The following is a 24,663-nucleotide window of genomic DNA, read 5'->3' as shown; positions in this document are numbered from 1 at the left end:
CAGCCATCTTGCGTTGCCACCCGGTACTGTGCAATTAGAACATCTCAAAGAACAAACTTCACTGTTTGTCAATCAGGATTTTGGACTATTTTTTCCTCCTAATACGCTTTGTTTCATTACAACATTATCCAGACAAGTAGCAGTCACAGATACAGGTTAGTGACAGACTTACAGACTTATTTTTGCGGATGCATGTCACACAAAGTGGCATTTTCAACATAGAGAGAGTAAATAACATAAAAATGCCACTGAGAAATCGATGTGTTCAAGTTAGGCAAATTTAGCAAGTGGCGACATAAAATAGCTTCTGGTGGTTTCACTTCTCCCTTCGACAAGGCAACTCATTTTGAAATCAGTGGCAAACAACCAATCAGGGCTCGGTTTGACAACATTCAGAGAATTACGAGCCCTGGTTGGTCATTACATACACCGAGCAACTGAGATGTCATTTTCTGTTGGCAGCAAGTAACAAAATGGATCGCACGGGTGGATTTTCATAAAGCAATATTAATCTGATTGCCGTTTTTAAACGAATGAGGCCGCATTGAACATATTAGAAAACAACTTTTGAATATGACTTCCCCTTTAAAACTGAGACAAGCTCTTTCCACTTTGGCACTTGGCTGCGCATCTACATTTTCGTCGTTAACTATATTTGGATTCCACCGGAGTGGATTAAGAATTCTTTAGCGCGAACCCCTGGGATTCTCTGAAACAGAAAAGATTAGACTTTTTGCATCCACGCTATACAAATAATTGCAGGTTTTCGATGGAGTTGAATTTCAAGCACCCATCTACTGTATATGAGAGAACGTGGGCTTTGATGTACAAATCCGCAATTCATAGGGGATTAGCACCCCAAAGGTTAGCAGTTGCTAATTACATGAGATTGCATATACATATCTAACAAGGCAGCCTTAATAAATGCAAGGATTCATTAGTGGCATGATAAGCATTTTGATAGCCTTTCATACCCCGCTGTTTTTACTTTGTCTGAGCTGTGTTCCTTATACAAACAGCCTACCTGGCGCAATATCATTTTCAAGACGCATCAATGAATGAGATTCGCGCAATCCTATAAATGAAGCTCTCAGAGTCTTCCCAAAGCTCTAACTGCAGCACTCTTCTCTTTTACCGTATTTGGCTTGCAGCGCTGACTGCCGCATTACCATAATCCTTAACCACCACTGGCTAAATGAATCTATTATTTTTGCCCACAGCCATAAAGATGCAACAAAATGCAATGTATTGCACAAGGGGAGGAAGAAACTCCAGATAACATTGAGATGTCGGTCGTCTTTGCGGTTTGAGGAGACGAGAGCGCGCTTGACCTTGACTAATCTGATTGTGCAAGCTTCAAAGGTGACGTCCGACGCAAAACGTTGCTTCATCTCGCCGTTGCGCCGTCGACCGTCCTGGCGACCTGGTCAGCCCGGCCTCGCGTTTTCCACCCTAAATTAAACATGTCCGAACGGAGGCGGGCGCTTGCACCGCCACAGGAAACACTTTTTCATCTCCTAATGAATGTGCCTGAGGGGGTCCCGCAGGGGGTTTCACTTCACCCCTCATTAAGCAGGGCGCTGCCTTTTCCTTCATGCTGCCGAGCAACCTCCTGAAGAGGGGCATCCCACTCGGTCTCAACATCCCACGCTCCCCTGCCTGGGCGGACGAGTGGACAGCACCCCTGCCCCCCTCTCGCCTCGGCCTCTCCAATCTCCTCTCATCACAACACAGCTCATGCTATTGTTGCAGAGAGGAGTCTACGCTCTTAATGGCATTTTAATAGTCTTGTTTTGTCCGCTGCGATGTGATTTATCGCTTTACACACACTCCTTCGTGTCTATTCTTTACTGTATTTTCCAAAAGCACTATTGTGCTTTGTCTGTGATGAAGTTTGTTTCTGGCTGAGAAGTGGCTCATCTCAAAGGTCTATAGTGCAGCGCAATTATTGTTTCGCAGACTGTTTGTCAGAATTATCAATAAGAGAAACTAAAGACGAAGAACACAACCTGAGTCAATCACCTGAGTCAAGTTTATTCCTTCCAAAGGCTTCGAGGGGATCTACAACCTTTTTGACTATGTGATTTGCCTTCAAGGAGTTTACGAATCTTCCAAACTTCTGTTGATTTGGAATGTTAATAAGCAGTCGGCATCGCTGGAACTGGTTTCTTCTTTGGCATTACTTTCCAAATATCATGTCTGAACAACGTGCATTGCTGTTCTTGAACTCAGTTTTTTTGTCAACGTATATTCCGACACGTTTTTTTTTCTTTATGATTAGAATAAACAGCGAGAAAATGGATGGCTGGTTGGATCCATTTTTTCACCGGATAAACTCAAACAACCGAACGACTTGTAGTCTGTAAAATACGGTATGTTCGTGTTGAAAATATTGACGGTTCCTCGTTTGTGGCGCCAACTAAAACGTGGACGACTTGCGGTTGTTATGTGGCAGCACCAAGCCAAAGGGGCAAACACTTGAGCGTCAGCTGACTCCCAGAGCTGCTGAGTCTGGAAGCCCAACAGGCTGGAGAGCTGATTATTCCAGGGCTTTTGGGATGGCTTTATGCAATCATTAATCTTGGCACTTGTTTATTTGCCAGGGATTAGCATAGCGCGGTGCGTTTTGGGACAGTCAGACAAGGCTATTGTTCACCTCAAGGTTTCGGCGCGCGCTTAGGTCTTCTGCTGAATGCAACCTTAGTTTTCCGCACGGATGCTCGGTCGTTCCGTGTTGCCCAAATGCAGGACAGCGTTTCCAAAGGGGAACGTCCCCAGCACTGCAGTCAACACCCCCGTCGTCGAGGAATACCAGTTTATATAAAACAAGTTTACTGGCACAGTAGTGAGCCGGCACTTGGCAGCAATTTAATCCTCATGGATGTCCATCTGATGACTTGCGAAGGCCGCATCAGGCCAAATGTAGGAGGAGTCTCAATATGGTCAAAAGCAACGGTGACTCGTCAAAAGAAGGCACGAGGGCGCCACCCAAATGAGTTGAAAATTAAATCATGAAAATGAAATACCACGATGAAAATGTATGTCTTCCATCATGGGGCTCATGGCTCAATATATTTTGAGAAGAAAATGTAAATTATAAAGTCATAATTTTTTTATGCTGATTTCCTATCGAGAACTATTTTTGTACAATCTGGCTGACCATTGGTCATATTGTATATTGTACTTATTTATGGACCAAGTGGAGGACTTCAGCAAGAATGGGGAAACTTTCCTTCCCACTTATGTGTGGAAAGGTTGACGGCTTCTAGTTTCAGCTTTATCACGGCTGTGGATCTTTGAGCAGCAGGTTGAGTATCCCAGCTAACGTAACAAAGCTCATTTGTCTCAATCACACATGCTTGGATGTATCGAATGGCCGTTGATGGCATTCATCTTCTCTGTCCTTGCTCACTCGCTTTAAACGGATGGAAATCTTCGAGACCTTCAAGAAGAACGGTAGCAAGGAAAAAAAAACATTGCTTGGCTCGGAAATAGGTGGCTGGTAAAGTTAATGTTGCGTTCAAGCAAAAGAAGAATTGCTCATTAGATTAACATACTTAACTGGTGTCAGAAAGTGAGGAATAAAAGATTGTAAACAATAATGAGCTTTCGTACCATTTTATTTGAGTCAGTCTAGAAAAGAAAAAATCATGTATAAAATACCAAAGTAGAATTATGCGCCCATTTTTTTTCGCTAAAATGTGCATGCTTTTTGAACAACTGATGTATTGCAAAATATTAACATGTCAAATCGCTTTGTTTTGCCATCTTTGTCAGTCAAAAAATTATTCAGATGCTGTTTCATAAATTGAGGTTTCTCGTAAACTGGGACTAATATATCATGAGGTACCACTGTAGCTATATAAAACCATTTTTGACTTACATTGAAAGTTGAAGATTAGTGGTCCGGAAAACAATAACTACCCTATGGTTAGTAGTAAATTTCAGATTATATAAAATGCTTCGAGGCTGCAGTCAGATGGCGAAAAAAAAAAAAAAAAAGAAAGACATCATTATTCCCCAAGTGTAGGACGTATCTGTTTATAGGACGCACCCTTGATTTGGGGTCAAATTCTGGGATTTTCTATGTTGAAGTGTATAGAACGCACCTATAATTGGTGACAATGAAAAATGATAGCAAAACAGATTTAATATCATTTTTGTAAACACTTCATCATTTCTTATGTTCATATCCGTAAGATATACTGTATATTTGTTGCTTGTGAAGTGCGTTTCAGATTTCCCACATTGTGAGTGGTCAATGAACGCTACGCCTGGGAAACGTTGAATGCGCTCGAAGCAGTTGTTTTTATTCTTCCTTTTTCCGCAAATACCCCAAATTGTGCAGCATCCATGCGCCACCAAGTTTACGATTTTGTGGATATGCCAAAAGACCACAATTAATCGACGAGTTAAATGAAATACATTTCCTTGTTCTCTAACCGGTGCACAAAGTTCCATACCTTACCACTCTTAATTGAATCAGCTGGAGACATCATAACCTTTATACGGTCCTCTCAGTTTTAGTAATGTTCCTGTTTATGAACAAGGATGGGCTTGCACTGGCTGCTAACAGCCAACTGACTTCCGCCCTCCCGTTAAGGGTAATTTTTTTGAGAATGTTGCAGATATAAAAATGCGCTTCTTTGCAACAAAACCCGGCTTATGTGGCTGACAGGTCAATCTTCCTCAAATGGTGTCGGAAAAATAATCTAATCTTTAAATCACCGTTTATTGGACGCACCCATATTTTTGGGAAAAAAAACGTGCGTCTTATATTTGGAGAATGATGATATTTCGCAATGATAAACTCATGATTTGATCCATTAGCACATGCGCAACATTGAAGCCCAGTCACACGGAAAAGCTGAGTCACATCATGGCTCGGGGCGGACTGAGCTTCCCCCTCGGTTGGAGCAAATGGCAAACGTGATTACTGTGTGGCCGGTGCAGGCCGTCTGTGTCGTGGGGAAACATGTTTTCCTAAGGAGACCACAGAGGGACAATTACTGTCAGCTGAAATATTCAGCCTGCTCGCCATGTGTGTTCTGGCCACGTGCCTAAGACCCACTGACCCCAAGCAGCAGCGAGATGGGACCTCTTGTGGTCCCTCTCCCGCCCATCTGCAGCCACTATAACTGAGTGAGGCACTCAAGTATGCACTTTACAACGAAGGAAAGAAAAAAAAAAAAAAGCACATAAAACGCACATATACTTGTCACCCTTTGGGCAAAGAAGAGCCCATGCAGGAAATTGTGCGATGTAAGTTTTGATTTTCATTGTGTGAACCAGTCGAAATATCCTGCTCAAAACCCCACAGCAGAGTTTTGGTTGTCTTACAGAAATGCATACTAATACAGCAATTAGAGAGGGAAGCAAGTTGTACAGCGTGGCAGTGGAGAATTCCCCCGTGAACTAGTACAAGGCTCTTTGTTGTTATGTAAAGGTTTCTGCATGTAATTGCACTGGATGTTTTCAAGCCTTCATTATTTATATATTCCTGCGCCTTTCCAAAGGCTGCTGTCCCCGGAGGGGGACGACTGTTCCGTACACAAGTTGAGGTGTCTCACTTCAGCGCCGGACCGCAAAATCAAGGCTCTGCGGCGGCGATCGCTTTAAAGCGAAAGTGGTCGGGAGTGAAGCGGGCTCTCATGACGTGGGCGAGCTGAAACTTAGAAATTCAAAGGGCAGCGGCGCCAGTCAATCAGTTTGCTCCTGTGTGAGTTCAGCCTCAGTGAGCCCGAGTTTTGGTGCATCACAATGCCTCTGCAAACACACACTCGGAATGTTCCGTAACACCTGACCTTATATCAACTATGTAGCAGAAAATAATGTGAGTAAGGCCTCCCCTGGGAGCCTGATTTACTCCAAAACCATTTGCAACATAATTCCTCATCGAGCCCCACAGCGTTCCTTTAAAACCGATTTGAAAAGTCGTTGTCAGGCCTTTTTTTGTGAAATTATATCTCACTGGGTAAAACCCAACTTGAGTGTACACAATTTAGTTCTTTGTGTCATCTCACCTATTTATGTCAATGCTATTATCATAACTCCAAAACTTATTGAATTCCGCCGAGCGGAGAAAGGTTTTATTATTTTTTTTATTTTTCTCAAGCTGCCACGCCTCTTCTAAGGTCAGTGGCATCATTTAGCACTTTTGGGATGAGGTACAACAGAGACTGTAAACTGTAAAACCCTCCATTCAAGTCTTAAATCGGTGACCTCTGACCTTCAGACACACTCGAAGTCTTTCCAGAGGAGTCCAGTCTTTATTTCTGCTTAGGAGACAAGCAAACCCACGGAAACATTAACTTGTACTTCAAAACATATGAAATAACTCATTCACTCCCAAAGACGTATTTTTAGTTTTTTTTTCAAGAGTCTAAACATTCAATCTGAGTTACTTATATTTTTCAAGTCATATATTTGTATACCGTAAGGAATCATATTTGCGTTGTCCAATTTTTCCTTGTGACAGAATTTTCTTATGTGGTAAACGACGTTACACGCCCTGCGCAAACATGGAAGTACATTAACAAATTATAGTACAGTACAGTGTTAATAATTCAAGCAATAAAATGCAAAAAATAACTGTCTAAAACCTGTTTATTAAACAAAAACTGCAGTATTCAGAACATGTATGTTATATGAACACAATACTGGAATATTGTTGATGTCATCTCCATCGGTCCTTGCTGGATGGTGGCTTTTGATCAGGAGTTGAACTGGGCATATCATCATTCGTTCTTTTTCTTATGGACATCATGATCTACAGGATGGAAATGAATAGCATTAAAATCTTTCTAATCACAGCCAAACTCATAACAATAATTAGCCACTTAAATGTCACATTTTGGATCCTATGATCGAAGATTGAATAAGGAGGAGCGGATACAGTTATTATGTAGTATCGAGCAAGAACTTCCTATATTTGCGCTACTGTGGGCTTCCCTATGGCATCCGGGTACTGGAAATTCCGTTCCAAGGGATCAATTGTTTATGTAATATAGTCGTCGAAAATTTATCGCATTCAGTTTTTTCTGCGTTCGGGAATTTCCATTTGACAAAAGTCCGTAACATTCCAATTGTCTTTTAGTGGAGAGATAGATGCCCCCATCCCTAATATATACGTATACCACTTATCCTCAGCTGGAGCATTATCCTTTGAGTGGTCGCCAGTCAGTCAGTTACAGGGCATATATGGACAACCATTCTCATTCAAATTCACATCTATGAACAGAGTCTTAAATGATTGGTTTGGGGATTCGGGTGGAAGTCATAGCAGGTGAGAAGATGCAAAATCCACTCCAAAAAATTAAAGCCAAGATTTGATCCCTGAACCATAGAACTGCGAGGCAGATGTACCAACCACCAACCCACCATGCTGCCCATGTAAATATTTGCTACATATTTATTTTAGTCAGCTCTTGTGGCACTCTCTGACTAACTGGGGGCTTTGAGAATGCTGTCGACACATGGCGTTGTGCTTTCAGCGCAAACAGCATGAGTCTCTCTCCCTGCTGGCACACACAAACACGCGGGGTGTGTCCTCGGGTACCCGGCGCACGGGTGCAACCTCCTTGTCAGTGGTGTCTGGGAGGAAACGTGTCTCGAGCAGGGTTGGGCTATTCATCCAAATAGATTTTGATTTTGGCTTCTCGTGAAAACATCCTAACTGACGTTTACTGTAAAATTCAACGTACAACAAATAGAATTGCTTGTTATGTATTTACTATAAGTGCAAAACAAACTTTATGTCAGAAATGTTGCTAGTTTAATGCTAATCTTTAATAGAAACGCCAATTATCAAGCTCGCAAGAATTCCTGTAGTAACCTTAAAATCACAAAGTACATACTGTATATCAAGATTCACGAGCGTCTAATCGTCCTCATAGCTTCTAAATGGTCTTTTTTCAGGATAACCCCAAAAATGGCAAGTTTGCTCAACTGTTAGCATTGCACCGGTTAGCAAGTTTGTTTTTAACACTGTAGGTCAGAGTGAAAGCAATTTTCACTTTCACACATGCGGACTGAACATTTTTGAATACTAACACACTTCTGAAATTCACCAAAATGTGACATTTTCTTCAGATTCATCCATCCCAATTTGTGAAAAATATCGTTTTTGAATATCTGTTGCAACTTTCTGCTACTCTTTTTTTTGTTATTTTTTTTATTTAAATTGGACATACCACACTGCCCGTAAGAGTCAAACAATGTGTGTATATATTATATATTTCTATATTATATTATATATTTATATATTATATTATATATTTATATATTATATTATATTATATATTTATTTATATGATTTATATATATGTAGTTTTTTTTAGTTTTTTTGTTTGTTTTGTTCTTTGATTGTTTTTGTTTTTACTCATTTATCTTTTGGTTTCTTTGGCGATATGGCCCAAAAAAAAATAAAAAATCTCGATTTCTATTAGTCATTCCGGGCCATTGTGATCTGAATTCATATGAATCAAAATAACAAACCCAAGAAACATGTATTTATTGATTTATTCAAAGATATAGTTGATGCAAATTGCTCTGACAACAATAACATGCCGATTTTAGACTATTGTTACTCAACATTCAGAGCTTGTGCAAATACGTATCTATTCATAACTTGTGCACAACTTGCTTGGATGCCACAATTAAGTAGAAATAATTAGAAGCATGTTTTATACATCTTGCAATCTTGATGGTTGAAAAACTACTGAATCAATGTACCGTATTTTATGCACTATAAGGCACACCGGATTATAAGGCGCACCCTCAAATAATGACATATTTTAAGATTTTTCCAATCCAATTTAGTAATACTCAAAGTAATACCAATAATAACTCAAATAAACACTCTAAACTCTCAAAAGCATAATAACTCAATGTCAATATGACCAACCCTGTTCAACTGTAAGCACAAAAGAAACCGGTAAAGCTTACTTCATTAGTTCATTCCCCATCTACCAATCCCAATCTCAATACTGATCCATATATAAGGCGCACCATCAGCTTTTTCAAAAAATTCAGGCTTTTAGGTGTGCCTTATAGTGCGGAAAATACGGTAATTGTGTTTTTTTTTTTTCCCTTAACTGCAATATCTGAAGAATGAAGGGAATTCCAGCTCAGGTGGGCCCAGACAGCAAGGGAGTAGAGAGGCGTGTCCCGCACATGTCACCCTTCATCGTGCTTATGCGTCAGTCAATCCTTTTTTTGTGATCCTCCCCTACGACGCAGACACGCACATCTCCAGTCAGAAACCTCGTCGCTCTTTGCCACAACGACACGTAAATAGGCAGCGTCTTGAGGATCCCCGTTCCTCCCCCTTGCTTGCTCGCCCCTCGTCGAGGATGTCAAAGTCCTCTTCAATAAAATAGTCAAGTAAATACAGCGGGAGACGTGCGGAGGGAAGCGCTGCTTTGTTGTACAGGCATCTGGCGCCGGGCAGTGTTGAAATATTAATAGGCCTCACACACAAACAAACACACAGTGATGCACGCATGGGTTCATCCAAAAAGCAGCCCAGGGCAACGGCCCAGACGTCCAAAGTCACTGCATGCGCTGCTATGAAGGGAAGCTTCAAATAAAACATGGCGGCTCATCACAGCCACGTGATTGGAGGGAATTAACAGGATGGAGCATGTACGAGGAATGTGTCAATTATAACTTTCCTTCCTCTAATCCCCTGTGGTGCGAATATTTTGGATGAGTGGGCTGTGGAAGCAAGTTGAAATGATGATGATGTCGTCGAATTCAGGCTACAGGTAAATTTGCCTGCTGAGCTGTTTGCTTCCCTTTGTGCTCCAAAGCAGCAAATGCCATTCCAGCGGGCCTGTTGTAAATATGCCTCCCATCCATAAACAAATAACGCATACGTTCTGCCTGTGTCGCGTGCCACCGGTGTCCTTTGCCGCTGACATTCATGTAACCTTTCTTCTGCTGCATAAATGGAAATAAATGAAATTTCCTGTATTGCTCAACTTCACACGGCGATAAAAACAAGATGAATTCGGCTTGTCTTGTTGGATGACATGATTCTCATGCCGAATGCCGAGTTCACGCCGCAAATCAAAGTAGATAAACTTCTGTTATAAATGTATTCTTCATTTGAACCAGGTCTGCCACTATCATAATTTTTTTGATCACGCTGTCGATTGGTCCATCGATAAATCGCAAATCTGATAGATACAGCGTGCCCCCGTGTTACGAGTTTAATCCGTTCTGCGGTTGGGCTCGTGAAGCGAATTCGCCGTATAGCGGGTAATCCAAACCTATGTTAAATAGGTAATGCATTTAGAACCCCAGGTAAAAACATCAAAATTGTACATACAGATTAAAAATTGGTAGCAAAATAGTATAGTAAATGCTACGTATATATAATATACATGTAAACAATCAGAAAACATCATAAATAAAAAATATAGAAAGGCTTTATTTACCTTTGAGTGGTGCTTGTTATGCCCATATTCCCTAGTAAAGGTAATCTAGGCTAGGCTAGCTTCGTATTTCTTGATTATCTCCTGCTTCGTTTCCATATAAATAATTTTCTTCTCTCTTTAACATCCCTAGAAATCTTGGGACCCATGGCTAACCCGTTCGACTTTGAATTAAGCAGTAAAATGTACTATAAATAGGGTTTTGTAACCACTCACAATCGAACCAAGCTTTACCGTTCCGCCATTTTGAAACGAGTGAGGCCGACCAATAGCAGACCAGCATCTCCGTGAAGAGACGCCGACCAATAACAGACCAGCAGTGCCTGGAGGCATTGACGGCAACAGAAAATAAGTGCAATTACCTAAAGACGCCTGCAGATGGAGACTAAACAGCACAAATGCAGCCAACCAGTTAGGGTCATGACAGTTGTTTTTGTTGCAAAGCGGGGAAAATACCGTAAAGATGGGACGAAAAAACTCAGTATTCCACATCGCAACATGAAAAAAACGTAAGCCAGGGACGCTGTAACCCGGTGGTCCACTGTCTCTATTTTTTTTTAATCAGATATTGCAAAACCATTTTCTTTTGTTCATTTTGTTTTGTTCATGACAAAAAAAAATAAACAACTAAGGATTTTTACACAAGAGATATTGATGCCCTACTCACCAACCTTTTTGAAACGGATTCATCCATTTGTTCGGTCATCGTTAATCACAACTTTCACAAAGAACTACGGGAATCGGAATAACTACCGGCGAGACGCTCAAATTGAAACAATATTAGCTTTTAAAAAATTGAACTCAAGTACAAGTTAATTTATGGCATAATATAATATTCAATCGCGATATTGAGAAAAAAATCACAAGCAGATTATTTTGAAATCAATCAGCTTTACTGCATGCAATGATTTCAGAACAGTGCCTACACAAAGACTTGCCAGCTATCTTAGATCCTCCCTAGTCTCCGAACGCAGGCTAAATGCTCTGTATTTTTCATGATTTTATTTATTTTCAATCAGCTTTTTGTGTAATTGTCCTGGGAGCACGCATGCAGCGCTTCTCATCTTCTTTTGTTGTATGACATTATGAAAAGAGTAGAATGTATTAACGCAGTTTGTGTGATGAAAGAAGAATTGTTAATCTGCTCATAGTGCCGTGCCCTGTCCACTTCCTTACATAATCTCTGACATGAGCCTGCTGGCTTGCGTCACGCTGTCATTGACAGATGCCGCGCACACACACACACAAAACACACACACACACACTTAGAATGAGGCAAAGGTCTCTCAGACATGCTTTCATTCAGAAAGGTGTTCAGCCATTGAGCCAATCAGAAAAAAAGCAAGGCGGGGCCTTAGAGCAGAAACCCTTCAACCTTTATTTTTTAAACATTAATCATCAGGCGGGAAAATGATTTAATGGTCCAATCGGGGAATGGGTTAAGCTCTCAGCGTTATGACAGTGGCCTGAGCACAGGGCTGGAACGTTGGGGATAATCTTAATCCTTCAACGTCACCAGTACCAGCGTTCAGGCTGGAAATTTTCAGCGGCTGTTTTTTTTGTTTGCACAACGTTAGGTGCGGCGGATCTTATGAGATGCTGTCGAACTGCCTGGGGAGTTTCCAGTTCACTTCTTTTGTTACTGACAAAAAAAAAAAATCATGGAAAAATATTGCTTATTACAATGCAGAAAGTGCACAGGGATAATGAAAGGTGTCCAAACCGTTTCATTTTGGGGCCACAAAAATGAATAAATAAATAAAGGGATGCACTAGTCGCTTTGAAATTCTTTTACACTGAGATCAATCAAGCAAGCAATGATACATTTTGTTTCACAATTTGTTTAGAATTTTCAGGATTTGTGGGTGGCCCCGAATGTGTAGCCCACTTTCTAGAGCACTGAAGAGCGACTAAATTGTACCTCCACAATCAAAACCAAAGATGTATTTTTACGTATATTTCAAGAGTATTACTCATTCAACCATTGGTACCTTATTACTTTAGTTCATTGTTTGAAAAATTACTGGTGTTAAACGAATTAACTCCAGCTATTTTTAGACCCACATTTACAGTAATAGTTGAATTAAAATAAAAGATTGAACTTTGTGTTTTTAACACACCTTTATTATTGAATGAGTTCATTTTCAGAAATTGCACAGAACATTTTACTGGTATACTTTACTTATTCAGCCATTTCCAGCAGTAAAAATAAATGTCCAGAATTTTCCATCTATATTAAATGACTTTTAAAAAGCCGATTTTGTGACTTTCTGTCAACCAAAAATGGCATCACATGTGCTCAGGGCTGAGCTAACAACCAATCATGGCTCAAATTGTGAATATCACATGACCAAATAGAGAAAACAGGTGAGCAGTTTTCAAAGCTTTTAATTGTACATGAAAAATTGTAAAAAAAAAAAAAAATATATATATATATATATATATATATATATATATATATATATATATATATATATATATATATATATATATACATCAAATTAATTAGAGACAAAACATAATTTGTTTTACTGCTAAAAATAGCTAAATAAGTGATGCACCCCTTTAAACCAGAGAAATTAGGGTATACCATTTTTTGGTCATAGAGTTTATTTAAACCTTGCGTCTATGTATATTCATATGTATATGAACCCATTTCTTAATAATAATGCTGCTTATTTTTAGTAGTGGTGCCTTTTTTTTTCAATGAGCCTTGTGGGCCATAGCAAATTACAATAATATATAGTGTAGGATGCTAAAAACAGATAGTGGGCTGGAAATGGTTCCCAGAATGTTTTATCACCACTTTTTGGTTGGTTTTTTTGGTGTGTTATGTTGTTAGATATGGTCAGATTGCATACGTGGTCAGTAAATATACCATTGACGACCTGCAGGCTGTTAGGGTTTCTCCAACCTTAAACCTTCCAACCGTGACGCTTATGTGCGAAACACTAACTTCCTTTGATGTAATTATTTCAATCATAATCCACATCCATTTGAAAATGTGTGTGGGATTTCCAACTGGAAGTGCACCACTGTCGTGCAATGGATTTTGACTGTCCTCCTTACAAGTCTGTCTAATTATAGTTTCAAGTGTACGCACATTAATTGGCGTAGAAATGACCTCATCATTTCACCAGCCTTTCAACATATTTCTCATCTTTGCATTTTTCATGATGTCACTGTACATCTGTAAATGAAGCATTAATGTGCCTGCAGGGCACTGCAAGGCAAAATTCCATCCTACAGTGTCTGTCTATGAGACGTCGCTACAAAAATGAACTTGACAGGCCCCCTCGAAGCTGTGAGTGCGCGTTTGGCAAATTGTTGTGGGTGTTAGCAATCAACTGTCACTCTCTCGCCCTTTGATAATGGCGTGTACTTTTAGCGGCGGGCAGATCTCAAGGCTCCGGAGGAGACAGTGAAGGTCAGCCGGTGAACATGCAGAAGCCACGTTGGCCTTTCGTACATGCGCCTTGAGTGACGCGTCATCCTCGGAGGAGGAACCGAGGAGCTAGCTGAATCGGTGTCCTTGAACTGCCCAACCGCGCAAAGAACGTCTAAAGACGCCTTCGTAGGGTTGGGTAATTAATACGATTCATTTGATTACTTGGCTGTTTTCAAAATTGAAGGTTTGAAAATTAGCGTGAAATTGAGATTTTGTCAAAATGGTTGACTAGACTTGTTTACAATAGGTACTAAGGACCTAATTGTGTCCATTTTAAAGGATAGTCCACTTATTTAGCCATGTTTTAAAGTAAAAAGTTCATAGTATGTCATAATTAACTCTTTTAGTAACAGCCATTTTTCGACAGTCTTTTAGCCTAACATTTGAAAATATTGGGAAATATATATAAATAAGTAGTTGGAATTGAATGTTCAGACGCTTAAAAATGTAAAATGATGACTTCAGGATTGAATGAGCTGTTTTAATCAAATTGCTTTTTACCTACAGTTTCTAAAACTTTTTTTTCTCTTGTTGTCGACTAAAAATAATATCGCATCTGCCGAAGGCTCAGGTAACGACCAATCGCTGATGTCATATTACCAGAGAAAATTAATGAAATTGTGAAATTGGGATTTTGCAAAAGTAGCTGAATGCTGGGTAGATGCTTTCAAGACATACAATAGATAGTAACAAATCAAGTGTCATTTAAAATGGGATAGTCCACTTATTTAGCAATATTTAGCAGTAAAAAGTAAAAATTTTGTCGACAATAGATTTTTTAATCACAGTAAATTATTTTTGTGATTTTGTGAATTTTCACTTACTCTTGACCGAAACTGAAATCTCAGGTAATAAATAACACGAACTCAGTTTGTGTGTTAAGTGTCACGTGACCAATAGGTGAGTCATAATTGGTTATTACCCAAGTCTTGCAAACACGTGATTTCATTTTCAGTCGACAACCAGAAGAGAGATGCGTTTTTAAACGCATTAATTCTTCGTGAAAAATAATTTAGTTGTGAAATCAATTACAGAGAAAATATTAACATTTAACTGCGAAAAACGGCAAAATAAATGGACTATCACTTTTAGCAAGTTATGCACAAGGATATGAATGTTAAGTTTATGTTAAAAGTATTTTAAAATCATTGTTCTTTTTTTTTGTTTGTTTTAAATAAGTCAAAGCTTAAAATAAATGTTTTTGAAGAAAATCCATGTTTTATTTTTTTGGCCATATCGCCCAGTCTTACACCTACCGAGCGCCCGCTAGAACAGAACCATTTTTAAAAATTATATAATAGCAATATTTTTTTCCTGTTTAATGTCGCAATTTACCAAGCAACCGTTTTCCAAGGTTCAATTAATATGTATTTTTCGAACAAACAAGCGAAAAACATGATGAAAAAGTCAAACTGCTCTTCCCGGCCTAGTAGTCAATCGCGACACCGCGTGAATTACGCATAATTTGGGGCATCTCGGTAGGCATCTTTGAAGTGTTCTGCTCGCAGAGGCCATTTCGCAGTGCTGTGGGGAGCGGGCGGACTGCTGCGATGGGCTTTAGTGCGGCTGCCCGTCAAGCGGCGCCGAGCTTTGATGTCGTAAACAGAGCGGGCGGGGGTCGGCTTGCTGACGGGTGGGCGGGGAGGCGCGTTGAATGGGATCAGTGGCGCTGCGCTGGTCAAGTTCAAGCCGGCCAGCGGCATCGCGAGGCACTTAACACAGCAGCTCCTGTCGATAAATATTGACTGGCAGACTAGGAGCGCTTATGAGCGCTGGCCTTTTTTTGTGTCTGACTGACCAACCCAGTGTGAATTCTACTCGAGTCCTTCTTAATGTAGCTTAAAAGTAGCGCTTGCACAGTCAGAGGTTAAGTGTACTGTTGCACTGAATCCACCTTTTCAGGCCCCGTGTAAGTTCTTACATCCATCCATCCATTTTCTAGAGCCGCTTATCCTCACAAGGGTCGCAGGCATGCTGGTGCCTATCCCAGCTGGCGGGAGACACCCTGAACTGGTTGCAAGCCAATCGTAGGGCACACAGAGACAAACTACCATTCACTTAGCCAAACAAACCTAAGGATAGTTTACTGCGTCCAATTCACCTGACATGCATGTTTTTGGAATGTGGGAGGAAGCCAGAGTGCTTGGAGAGAAGCCACGCGGGCTGAGGGAAACATGGAACAAGTTATTACATTTGTTGGTAAATTAAAAATGTTAATCGTGATGAAAGGAAGTCCAAAGTCCGGCTTGGGGCCAAATGCGGTCCATGGTCAAATATTTTATTTGGCCCACAGGCTCTGTTATAAAGTTCATAAAGCCTGGCCCATAAACCTCTTGACCGGTATATAAAATACATCCATTTACCACCATATTTTTCAAACTATGAGCCACACTGACATATAAGCCGCAGCAGCAGAATTTGAGCAAAAATACAGTTTTTGTCAATGATATAAGATGCAGGTTGTAACATCAGATATTTAAGCAGAAAGGGATAGGGTTACATTACCAAAAAATATCCACTGTAACCAAAATCCACGAGCTACAGATTAAACTTTTGTTTGTTTGCTTTTTTTGTTACAAGGAGGGAAAATGTTAATTTTAATGACTGGTCTGCGTTAAAAGGAAGAAAACCCTAAAAAAAATTATGACGTAAACTTGCAATAGAACAAATTCTGGTCATATATGAAAACCCACAATTGTGTGCCGAAATAACCGAAGCATGATGTGGCGAGGCAACGCTGTACTAAATTATTCTGCGCGATAATCGATCGGATAATCAATTTTAAAAAGATTCGATAGTGACAGCCCTTCCACACAATTAAAAGAAATGTGAACAGTCAATTAATCGAGGTAGGACACTTAACATTCCGTATTTTTGCCATCGTCTGGATAATGGACTTGTTAACTATGTATTAGTGAACGTGAACTCCAGTTGACCCTGTACGCGAGGTCAGACAGGTTCTTCCGTTTCATCCAAGTTGGCTTCGACCTTCCGCAAACCACAAAGTTTGAAGCGCGGATTTGTCCGACATCTTTCAATTTGATGACAAATGAAGAAGAGTTCATGTAGTCCATTCAACGTCACGTTCCGTTTTTCCCCATATTGCGATGGGGAGTCTGCCTTCATGGTGTGTTTGATTTCAAATCGTATTCTCCCTTTATTCTCCCCCTGCACCTCTTTTAGAAAGCAGCTTATCCCAATGTGGAAATAACTATATGTTCAGACAAGGAAGCACACAGCCTCCCTCAGCTGGTCCAGAGACAAACCTTTTTTACTCTTGAGTGCTCTCCGCATCCAGCAGCTTATGCAGCGCCGGAGTGAGAGGGTGTTAACCGGCGGGGATGTGTGCACCGAGGGCCAGATAGCGCTTTTGTTTGCGAGGTTTGCCTGGCACCGGCGAGCCCCGTCTACTCCCACCGCTTTCACCTGATGTGGCACGGCGTCAGGCCCGAGCGAGCGCCCGGCCAGCTCGGCTTCTCGCGGGGAGACCAAGGCGTCTCGTTGCGTGGGGGGCGGGGGGAGCCGGAGGCGGCCTAAGCCCGGAGCTATCGCGGGATGGAGCTCAGAGCCAAAAAAAGCCCGTGGGCCGGATGGGGTGGGTGGAAGCTTGGTTTAGGCAGGCGGAGGGAAGCGTAGCCCCGCACTACCACCCCCTGGCGCGGGGCCGCCACTGCACCCTTCCGCTGGCCGCAACCACAGCTAGTCATAATTACAGCACGCTTCAGTTGTTGTGAGTGCATGTCAGAACAAATTATGTAAGTAATGAGGCTGAAAATGCTAAAGGAGTCGAAACACACTGCACCGCGAATGCTCATGCGGGGAGAACACAGAAACAAACAATGGAGCGCGCTCACACGGCGACAGGCCCATTTGCCATAACGAGCCATCGTTCACTATGAGGGAAAGATTAATTATGAATTAACCCCCTCAGATAGCGTTTCAAAGCCCGCCCCCCTGCCTGGATTTCACAATAATCTGTGCCGGCGAGGTGCGCGGCCCGCCATTGAGCTGGAGAATCACAAATGGCAGGACGTGTTGTCTGGAGGAGGGTTCATTGTGCACCATCCACTTTGCTTTTGTTCATTTTGCTAAAATGTAGGCTAATTCCATGTAAACAAGGCCGGTCTTGTTGACTCCAGCAGTGCGAGGAGAACAGACACAGATTGCTGAATGAATAGAGCGTGGCTATTAGTTAGTGGATTAGCGGGCTCTGTGTTAAGGGTCTCTCCCGGGCGGGCCTCGGGGACGGGGACATTATCCACATGACACGCTGCGGGCTCCTCGGCGGCTGATTAAAATAGGCCGGGATCTGTGGAATTGAACCTCGGCAAATGTGCTTGTCAAGTGATCAAATCGGCTTCAAGAGATTGCCTGTTAAGGTGCGGGAGAGGGCTGTAAGGATCTTGCGGTAGACGTGCGGGTTTATCATATGGCGCGTTAGGCGTGGCTGGAGGGAAGCGGCTGATGTAACGCTCCGACATCGCCGACGGAGCACTGCTCCTTAATTATCGTTTTTTTACTGCATCTTAATAAGACCGAATCATCATATTCCCCTTTTAATTGGCGCGCTACTTCCTCGCGTTTGGATTGGCCGCTCGGAAAAGGCCATCTCATCGCGACAAAACATCCCGGGGAGACGTTTCCTCGATTTGGATCAGATAGTGGATTTTGTCTGGCGCGGCTGTCGGGACGGCGGGGTGAAGATGAGGGAGATGTTGGAGGAGGGATGCGAGATTGAGATCTCTGGTGCTGGGAGATTCAAGGTGGAGGGCGGGATTGTAGCGCTGGTAGCCGCCGTGATGAAGTGAAATGCAGTAGGAAAACTTCAGTCGTGCAAGTGTGTTTTTCTGTAATCCAAAGATCAGGCAAAGGAAAAATACACTAGATCTGTGATTGATTGCTGACCAGTCCTGAGTGTACCCAGTCAGAACAGACTCCATCTTACTGTGGCAATGAACAGGATAAGAATATATAAAATGCAAGTGTTTACAGTAAAACTAACAAATTTATCATCTCATAATTTCAATCAAAAAACGTGCCCAAATATGTCCTTTGTAAAATGAACATACAGACGTTGCTTTTTGTAGGCGTCAAGGCAGGATTGAAGGAAAGTTGATATTCAATAATATTCAGCAAGAACTAGGCTGAGCTTAAATTGCATTTGTCTTCTTTCAAGTTTACGGTATTAAAAAAAATGTCTCGCCATCTAGTGGCTGACATTGAAATTACACAAAAGAGTTGCAAACTGTACTAAAACAAATCAGCAAACTAGTGAGGACCACACGTTCGGAAATCTCAACGGAGAGATGACTAAATCGGCCAATTAAGGCTCTTCAATCACCGCGCCAAAATAATTGTCCAACTGGCAGATATTTGCATTTGGAAGGAAGTACGAGGTAACCGTACAGCCAATGGGAAAACTGTTGGCGGGGTTTCTTTCCTACATTTTGGTGTGCTTTCGAAGTCAACTGACTTGACTTGTTGACCAGGATGCCGCAAGTTTTTCAACCTACATCAAAAGTATTGAATTAGGATTGGCCTGTTGAAGTGCCCTTGAGCAAGATATCGGCATCTCCTAACACATTAACCTCAACACTCAAATGCCACTTAAGAATGTTGCAGTGCCACATCAAGAACTGTTCAGTTCTACACTACTTAAAAATGCAACCAATATAATGAACTTACCGTGCAAATAAACACTATGTCAATCAAAAGTGAGCATTTTTTCAGTGCCAATGAAAAATTTTGAATACAGCGCCTGTATTGCATCTCATTAGACTGAGCCAAAGAGTTTGTATCTTGAGTTTGAGTTTACTAGAGTGCATACCAGTGTTGTGTTTAGGATGCTAATTGACACCATATTTACAATTTGTAAGGAACTACAAGTTTTCTTGCTTTCTCGCTCACACACACAAACTGTAAATATTCCGCTAAAGCTCTGTGCAAGCAAGCATTCAAAAGCATATGGATGAGATGTTTTTTTTTTAAAGCGCACAATATTCTTTTATGTCCCAACACGGAGCCATGGTGAAGGTGTTGTACGCTGACATGTGACAAGAAAATGTATGACTTAGTTGTTATTTATTTTTCTCACCCTCTCTTTTGTCGCTCTCTTGTTCCTTTCTCGCCCATGCAGCTCAAATCGAAATAATTCCCTGCAAGATCTGTGGAGACAAATCATCAGGCATCCATTACGGCGTTATAACATGTGAAGGCTGTAAGGTAAGCGTCAACATTTTCACCATGATCATTTTAGTCGTTTTTATTGACGCTCAAATTTTGGCCTTTCAAACATTGGCCAAAAACATAGTAACTAATTATTATATGGCCAAAAACATAGTAACTAATTATTATACCTTTTTGTCCTCGACGTACTCTAACCATTTATAGCAGTTGCACAAAACAAAGCAAATCTTATAGAACTACTGGTAATACAAACACATATAACAAGTATATTAATGTCCATCTTTATTACGTGTAGGAAAGCATTCTGGAAAATGAAAAGGATTCGCTTTCTAACAATGTATTTACAGTTGATCAGATTGTATATAATAATAGTACAAGGAATTCTGTATTTTTTGCTATAGTGACCGGTCAAAACTTAATAACCTGGGCAAGAAATTTCTTTATACATCTGCATAAAGTATATTACTAAAAACACGACCATGGGGCTGTATTTTCATCATTTTTAAGTCATTTTCACACTCAATTTGAACTGAGTGGTCTTGCCATTTTCAACTTTGACATGTCGTCATCATCTGGTTGAAATTTCAGCTCCCTGGTGTCTTATTTCAATGCTTTCCCTTTGATGCGAAATGCCTTTGATGTAAAGAGCAAAGGATCGGACAAAATACTGCGCAGGAGTTGCAAGTGCTACATCGAGCTGTTATTATTATATACATTTTTAATAATATGTATGAGACTTGCTGTGTTCAAGCTAAAACGGAAATCGCAAAATTTTAAGTCTTACTCTTCCTTCTCATCTTGGGGATACGTACAATTTTTTTTTTTTTTTTTTTGGGGGGGGGGGGGGGGGGGGGTGATGTTGCGCCCCACTCTTTTTGAACCGAATTGATCCAAAAAGCAAAAGTTTTGAATTCGAGCAGATTTTTGGCTGTTTGCAACATTGCCTTGCCTCCATTGAAGTGGTCTTTTGTAGCGTTTCAAAATGTGCCAGCCATTCAAACGGCGCGGGGACTTTTGTGCTGAGAGCGTATTCTTGTCCCCGCGCTTGTCACCCGGCACATGATTAGCATTCCTCAGCCCGCCTGCACCTTTTGCGTGCGTGTATGCCCGCACGTAATTGCGTACGCGAGGCTTTCTGTCAGCTCCTCTTCTCCATCGCACAGGCAGCGGGAAGGACATAACACTAAAGAATAAACTGCCAAGATATGTCTTTAACGATTGCTAATTAGTCCAGACAGAGAGACCTTTAATGGTATGTAAGAGTACAAAAGTTTGGACCATAAATCACAGCGTTATTATAGAGTGCGGCGCGTGGCTGGCAGTAATAGGCTCTTCCTATAATGGCTTCCATTATAAAGCAACTTGGCAGCTGTCAGCTGTTTTCTTGTAATTAAACAGCCAATGAGCGGCTAATTAAGACATATGTGTATGGAGCGGTAGAGTGGGGCATGTTAATGATGTGCTGGAATCAATTCATTAAGTCAAAGGATGAGGAATCCAGTCGGTGTGCAATGCTCATGCGCCGCGCGCGCCAGATAATAATCCCAATGAAGGAAGATACCGCGTTATCGCATCGGGCCAAACATGCCGCCCCCGTGCTTGGACATGCAACCGTGTCCGGATGCCAGAAATGACATTGTCGCAGCCAGGAAAATACCAATGCAGCTGTGGCATTATTGCCCTCTCCAAGGAGGATATTTTCATAAGTGGGGCCTTTGTTACTTTTTGGCCGATAGGTCGGCTCACTTTTGCTGTGAATCCACGCATGATGACGGGAGTCTAGATTCACTGTAAATGTCCCTCGTTCTGTATATCCCATCCCTGGATCTTCTGGTTTTATAGTACCGTATTTTCCGCACTATGAGGCGCACCTAAAAGCCTTATTTTTTTTTTAAAAGCTGATGGCGCGCCTTATATATGGATCAATTTTGAGATTGGGATTGGTAGATGGGGAATGAACTGATAAAGTAAGCTTTACCTGTTTCTTTTGTGTGTTTACAGTTGAACAACTTTGGTCATATTGACATTGAGTTATTATGCTATTGAGAGTTTAGTTATTATTTGAGTTATTATTGTTATTACTTTGAGTATTACTATATCGTGATTGAAAAAGTTTTAAAATATGTCATTAATTGAGGGTGCGCCTTATAATCCGGTGCGCCTTATATATGGAAAAAAAGTTTTAAGATATGTCATTAATTGAGGGTGCGCCATATAATCCGGTGCACCTTATAGTGCGGAAAATACGGTACTCTAAAAACAGTTGGATTAAAATAACCCAAATCGGGTGAAAACAGGACCAAATTTTTGGCGAAAGGGAATGACCCCCTTCAAAAATGTTTGAGTGTTTGCTTTTTCACTCAATTTGGGCTATGGGGTCAGTTTGGGTTAGGTTAATTTTTGGGTCATGTATAACTTACAAAATGCTCCCCCAAAACTGGTGTGTTTTGTACAAAATAACTCACAAAACTGGGCTGTATTATGATTTATTTAGTCAACACAACTTTAAACGAATAACCCGGAAAGTTGGGTCAGTCTCTTTTCCACCCAATTTAGCATAGTGGGTTGATTTGAGTTCAGTTCCCTTTTGAGTCATTTTTCTAACCCAAAAAAGGTGTGTAAAAAAAAAACCAACAACAACAACAAAAAGCAGCACCCCCAAAATTTGAGGGCTTTTTTTCCACAAAAAAAAAGGAAATATGGTTGCTTAATTCAAGAATCTACAATAACCCACAAAACAAAAAAGGGGTTGTTTTGTACAAAAAAATGCAAAAAAATGTTATTTTGTCGAATATAATATAAACTTTGGGTTGAATAACATAAGTTTTTGGGTCAAATGAATAACGCAGAAATTTAGATCAGTCTCTTCCATACAATTTGTGATATTGCTTTGATTTGGGTTGGTGTAATTATTGATTTAATTCAAAAAGTTGTGTCGAATGAAGAAATAAATATTTTGTTTAAAAATCCAGAAAAATCTGGTTGTTTTATTAAAACCTTCCTAAAGTTTGGGGGGTTAAATAAATAAACCAAAAGACTCCCGTCCCCTTTTCCACCCAATTTGAGTTGTTTTTTTTTTTTTTTTTTTTGACTGAACAGTTTTTAAGAGCGCAGTCCACGCTTTCAGTCTTCGAACATTTTGCACGTTTAGCGTGTTGAGACGACAACGCCCTTCTCCCGTGCAGGGCTTCTTCAGGAGGAGTCAGCAGAGCAATGCGGCCTACTCCTGCCCCCGTCAGAAGAACTGCCTGATCGACCGCACCAGCCGCAACCGCTGCCAGCACTGCCGGCTGCAGAAGTGCCTGGCGGTGGGCATGTCACGGGATGGTGAGTACTTCATGGGTCAGGAGACAAAGCGGTGGGTGGATACGAATGGGAAAAAGTTCAATACCTCTGGTGAAAAGCAGAGGTGGAAAAATCATTCGCACAATTTACTTAGGCGGAAGAGCAGATCAAATATTGCCTTAAATTGAAAAAAATAATAATGAAATTTGGGGTAAAAAATTTGGCCGGCCTTCTTCAACCCAATTTTTTGTTATAGCCAAATCAAGTTTGGTACAATGGAAGTTTGGGGCCAGCCCAATTTCTAATAAAATAAAGTTATTTTGACTCAGCACTTTTACAACAAGAAAAAAAAAAAGACTAGTGAAAGTAAGTCTGAATTTGACAAAAGTAAAAATTCACTGCACATTAATAATGCTGCACAATTTGCTTAATTTTATTTTTCAGATCCACTACTTGGATCAAGTTGACTCAACTTTTTGTTTTGTTTTGTGTGAAACAACCTGAAAATTGGACCATTTCATGCAAAATAACCCACCAATAACATCGGAAAAATCAAGATCTTTTTTTTTTAATCTACATGTTAGTATTTTACCTTGTTTTGGGTGTGTAGTCTTTGAGGTTGGAATAATTATTTAAACCCGGTAAAATTGGATTTGGGGAGAAAGATAAATGGAATTTGAGCGGAATAAGGGATGAAAATTGGTTGCCATTTTTGTATGCAACAGTTGGAGTAAATTCAACCTACTGTAGCACGCTTTAAAAAAAAACATAGAGGTAGCTGGTTGGCTCTGTGGAAAACACAACTGACGGGTTGGAGGAAAATTTAGGAGCTTATATGCTGCCAAAATTATATATTTCCATATTTTTGCGAATGTTAACAAAAAAAAAAATGCTTAGTTAACACTAATAATAATAAAATAAGAATTGTGGGTGCACATTTTTTTTGAAGCCAACAATGTCAAACAAATCCAAGACCATGAATGGGTACCACCCTGTTATTTCAAATCTATTGCATTATCATTAATGTCCCCATGGTCAATTCTCCTCCTGTTTTTTTTTCTTCTGTTTTCTGCAGTATAACGCCGCAAAAAGCTCAGTCAATTGAGATCTTAACTCTGGTTGACGTTTCCTCTGTGTATTGACGTCATTTTTACGTCATGTAAAACATATAGAAATCTGTTTGAGTTATCATAAAAAGACATCAAAAAAGTACAGGGGTTATATTCCAGACCACCACTGTCATAAGTGATATCACTATAGAAAAATACCCAATTTAAATGGGTAGTCCACCGAGAAAAAAAAATT

General features: G+C 40.6%; 1 protein-coding gene and 1 long non-coding RNA gene across 3 annotated transcripts in view; one reads left to right on the top strand and one right to left on the bottom strand.

Moving 5' to 3' along the window:
• The window catches only part of roraa (RAR-related orphan receptor A, paralog a), a 255,755-nt gene that overhangs the window by 217,151 nt on the left and 13,941 nt on the right, over positions 1–24,663 (top strand). For both annotated transcript variants that reach the window (XM_088416240.1, XM_088416241.1), the window contains 2 exons: positions 20,024–20,109; positions 23,259–23,400. In XM_088416240.1, the coding sequence (XP_088272366.1) occupies positions 20,024–20,109; positions 23,259–23,400 (228 nt within the window). The remainder of the gene's footprint in view (positions 1–20,023; positions 20,110–23,258; positions 23,401–24,663) is intronic.
• LOC148422513 (uncharacterized) overlaps positions 8,738–24,663 on the bottom strand; it is a 45,466-nt gene continuing 29,540 nt past the window's right edge. The window contains exons 3-4 of the long non-coding RNA XR_015865797.1: positions 19,982–20,051; positions 8,738–9,229 (exon numbers count right to left, since the gene is read on the bottom strand). This is a non-coding gene — a long non-coding RNA (uncharacterized LOC148422513). The remainder of the gene's footprint in view (positions 9,230–19,981; positions 20,052–24,663) is intronic.

Source organism: Hippichthys cyanospilos, chromosome 6, assembly GCF_059441005.1.
Source record: "Hippichthys cyanospilos isolate Australia breed blue-spotted pipefish chromosome 6, RoL_Hcya_1.0, whole genome shotgun sequence".
Lineage (NCBI taxonomy): Eukaryota > Metazoa > Chordata > Actinopteri > Syngnathiformes > Syngnathidae > Hippichthys > Hippichthys cyanospilos.
This window is presented reverse-complemented; position numbering and strand designations above follow the sequence as displayed.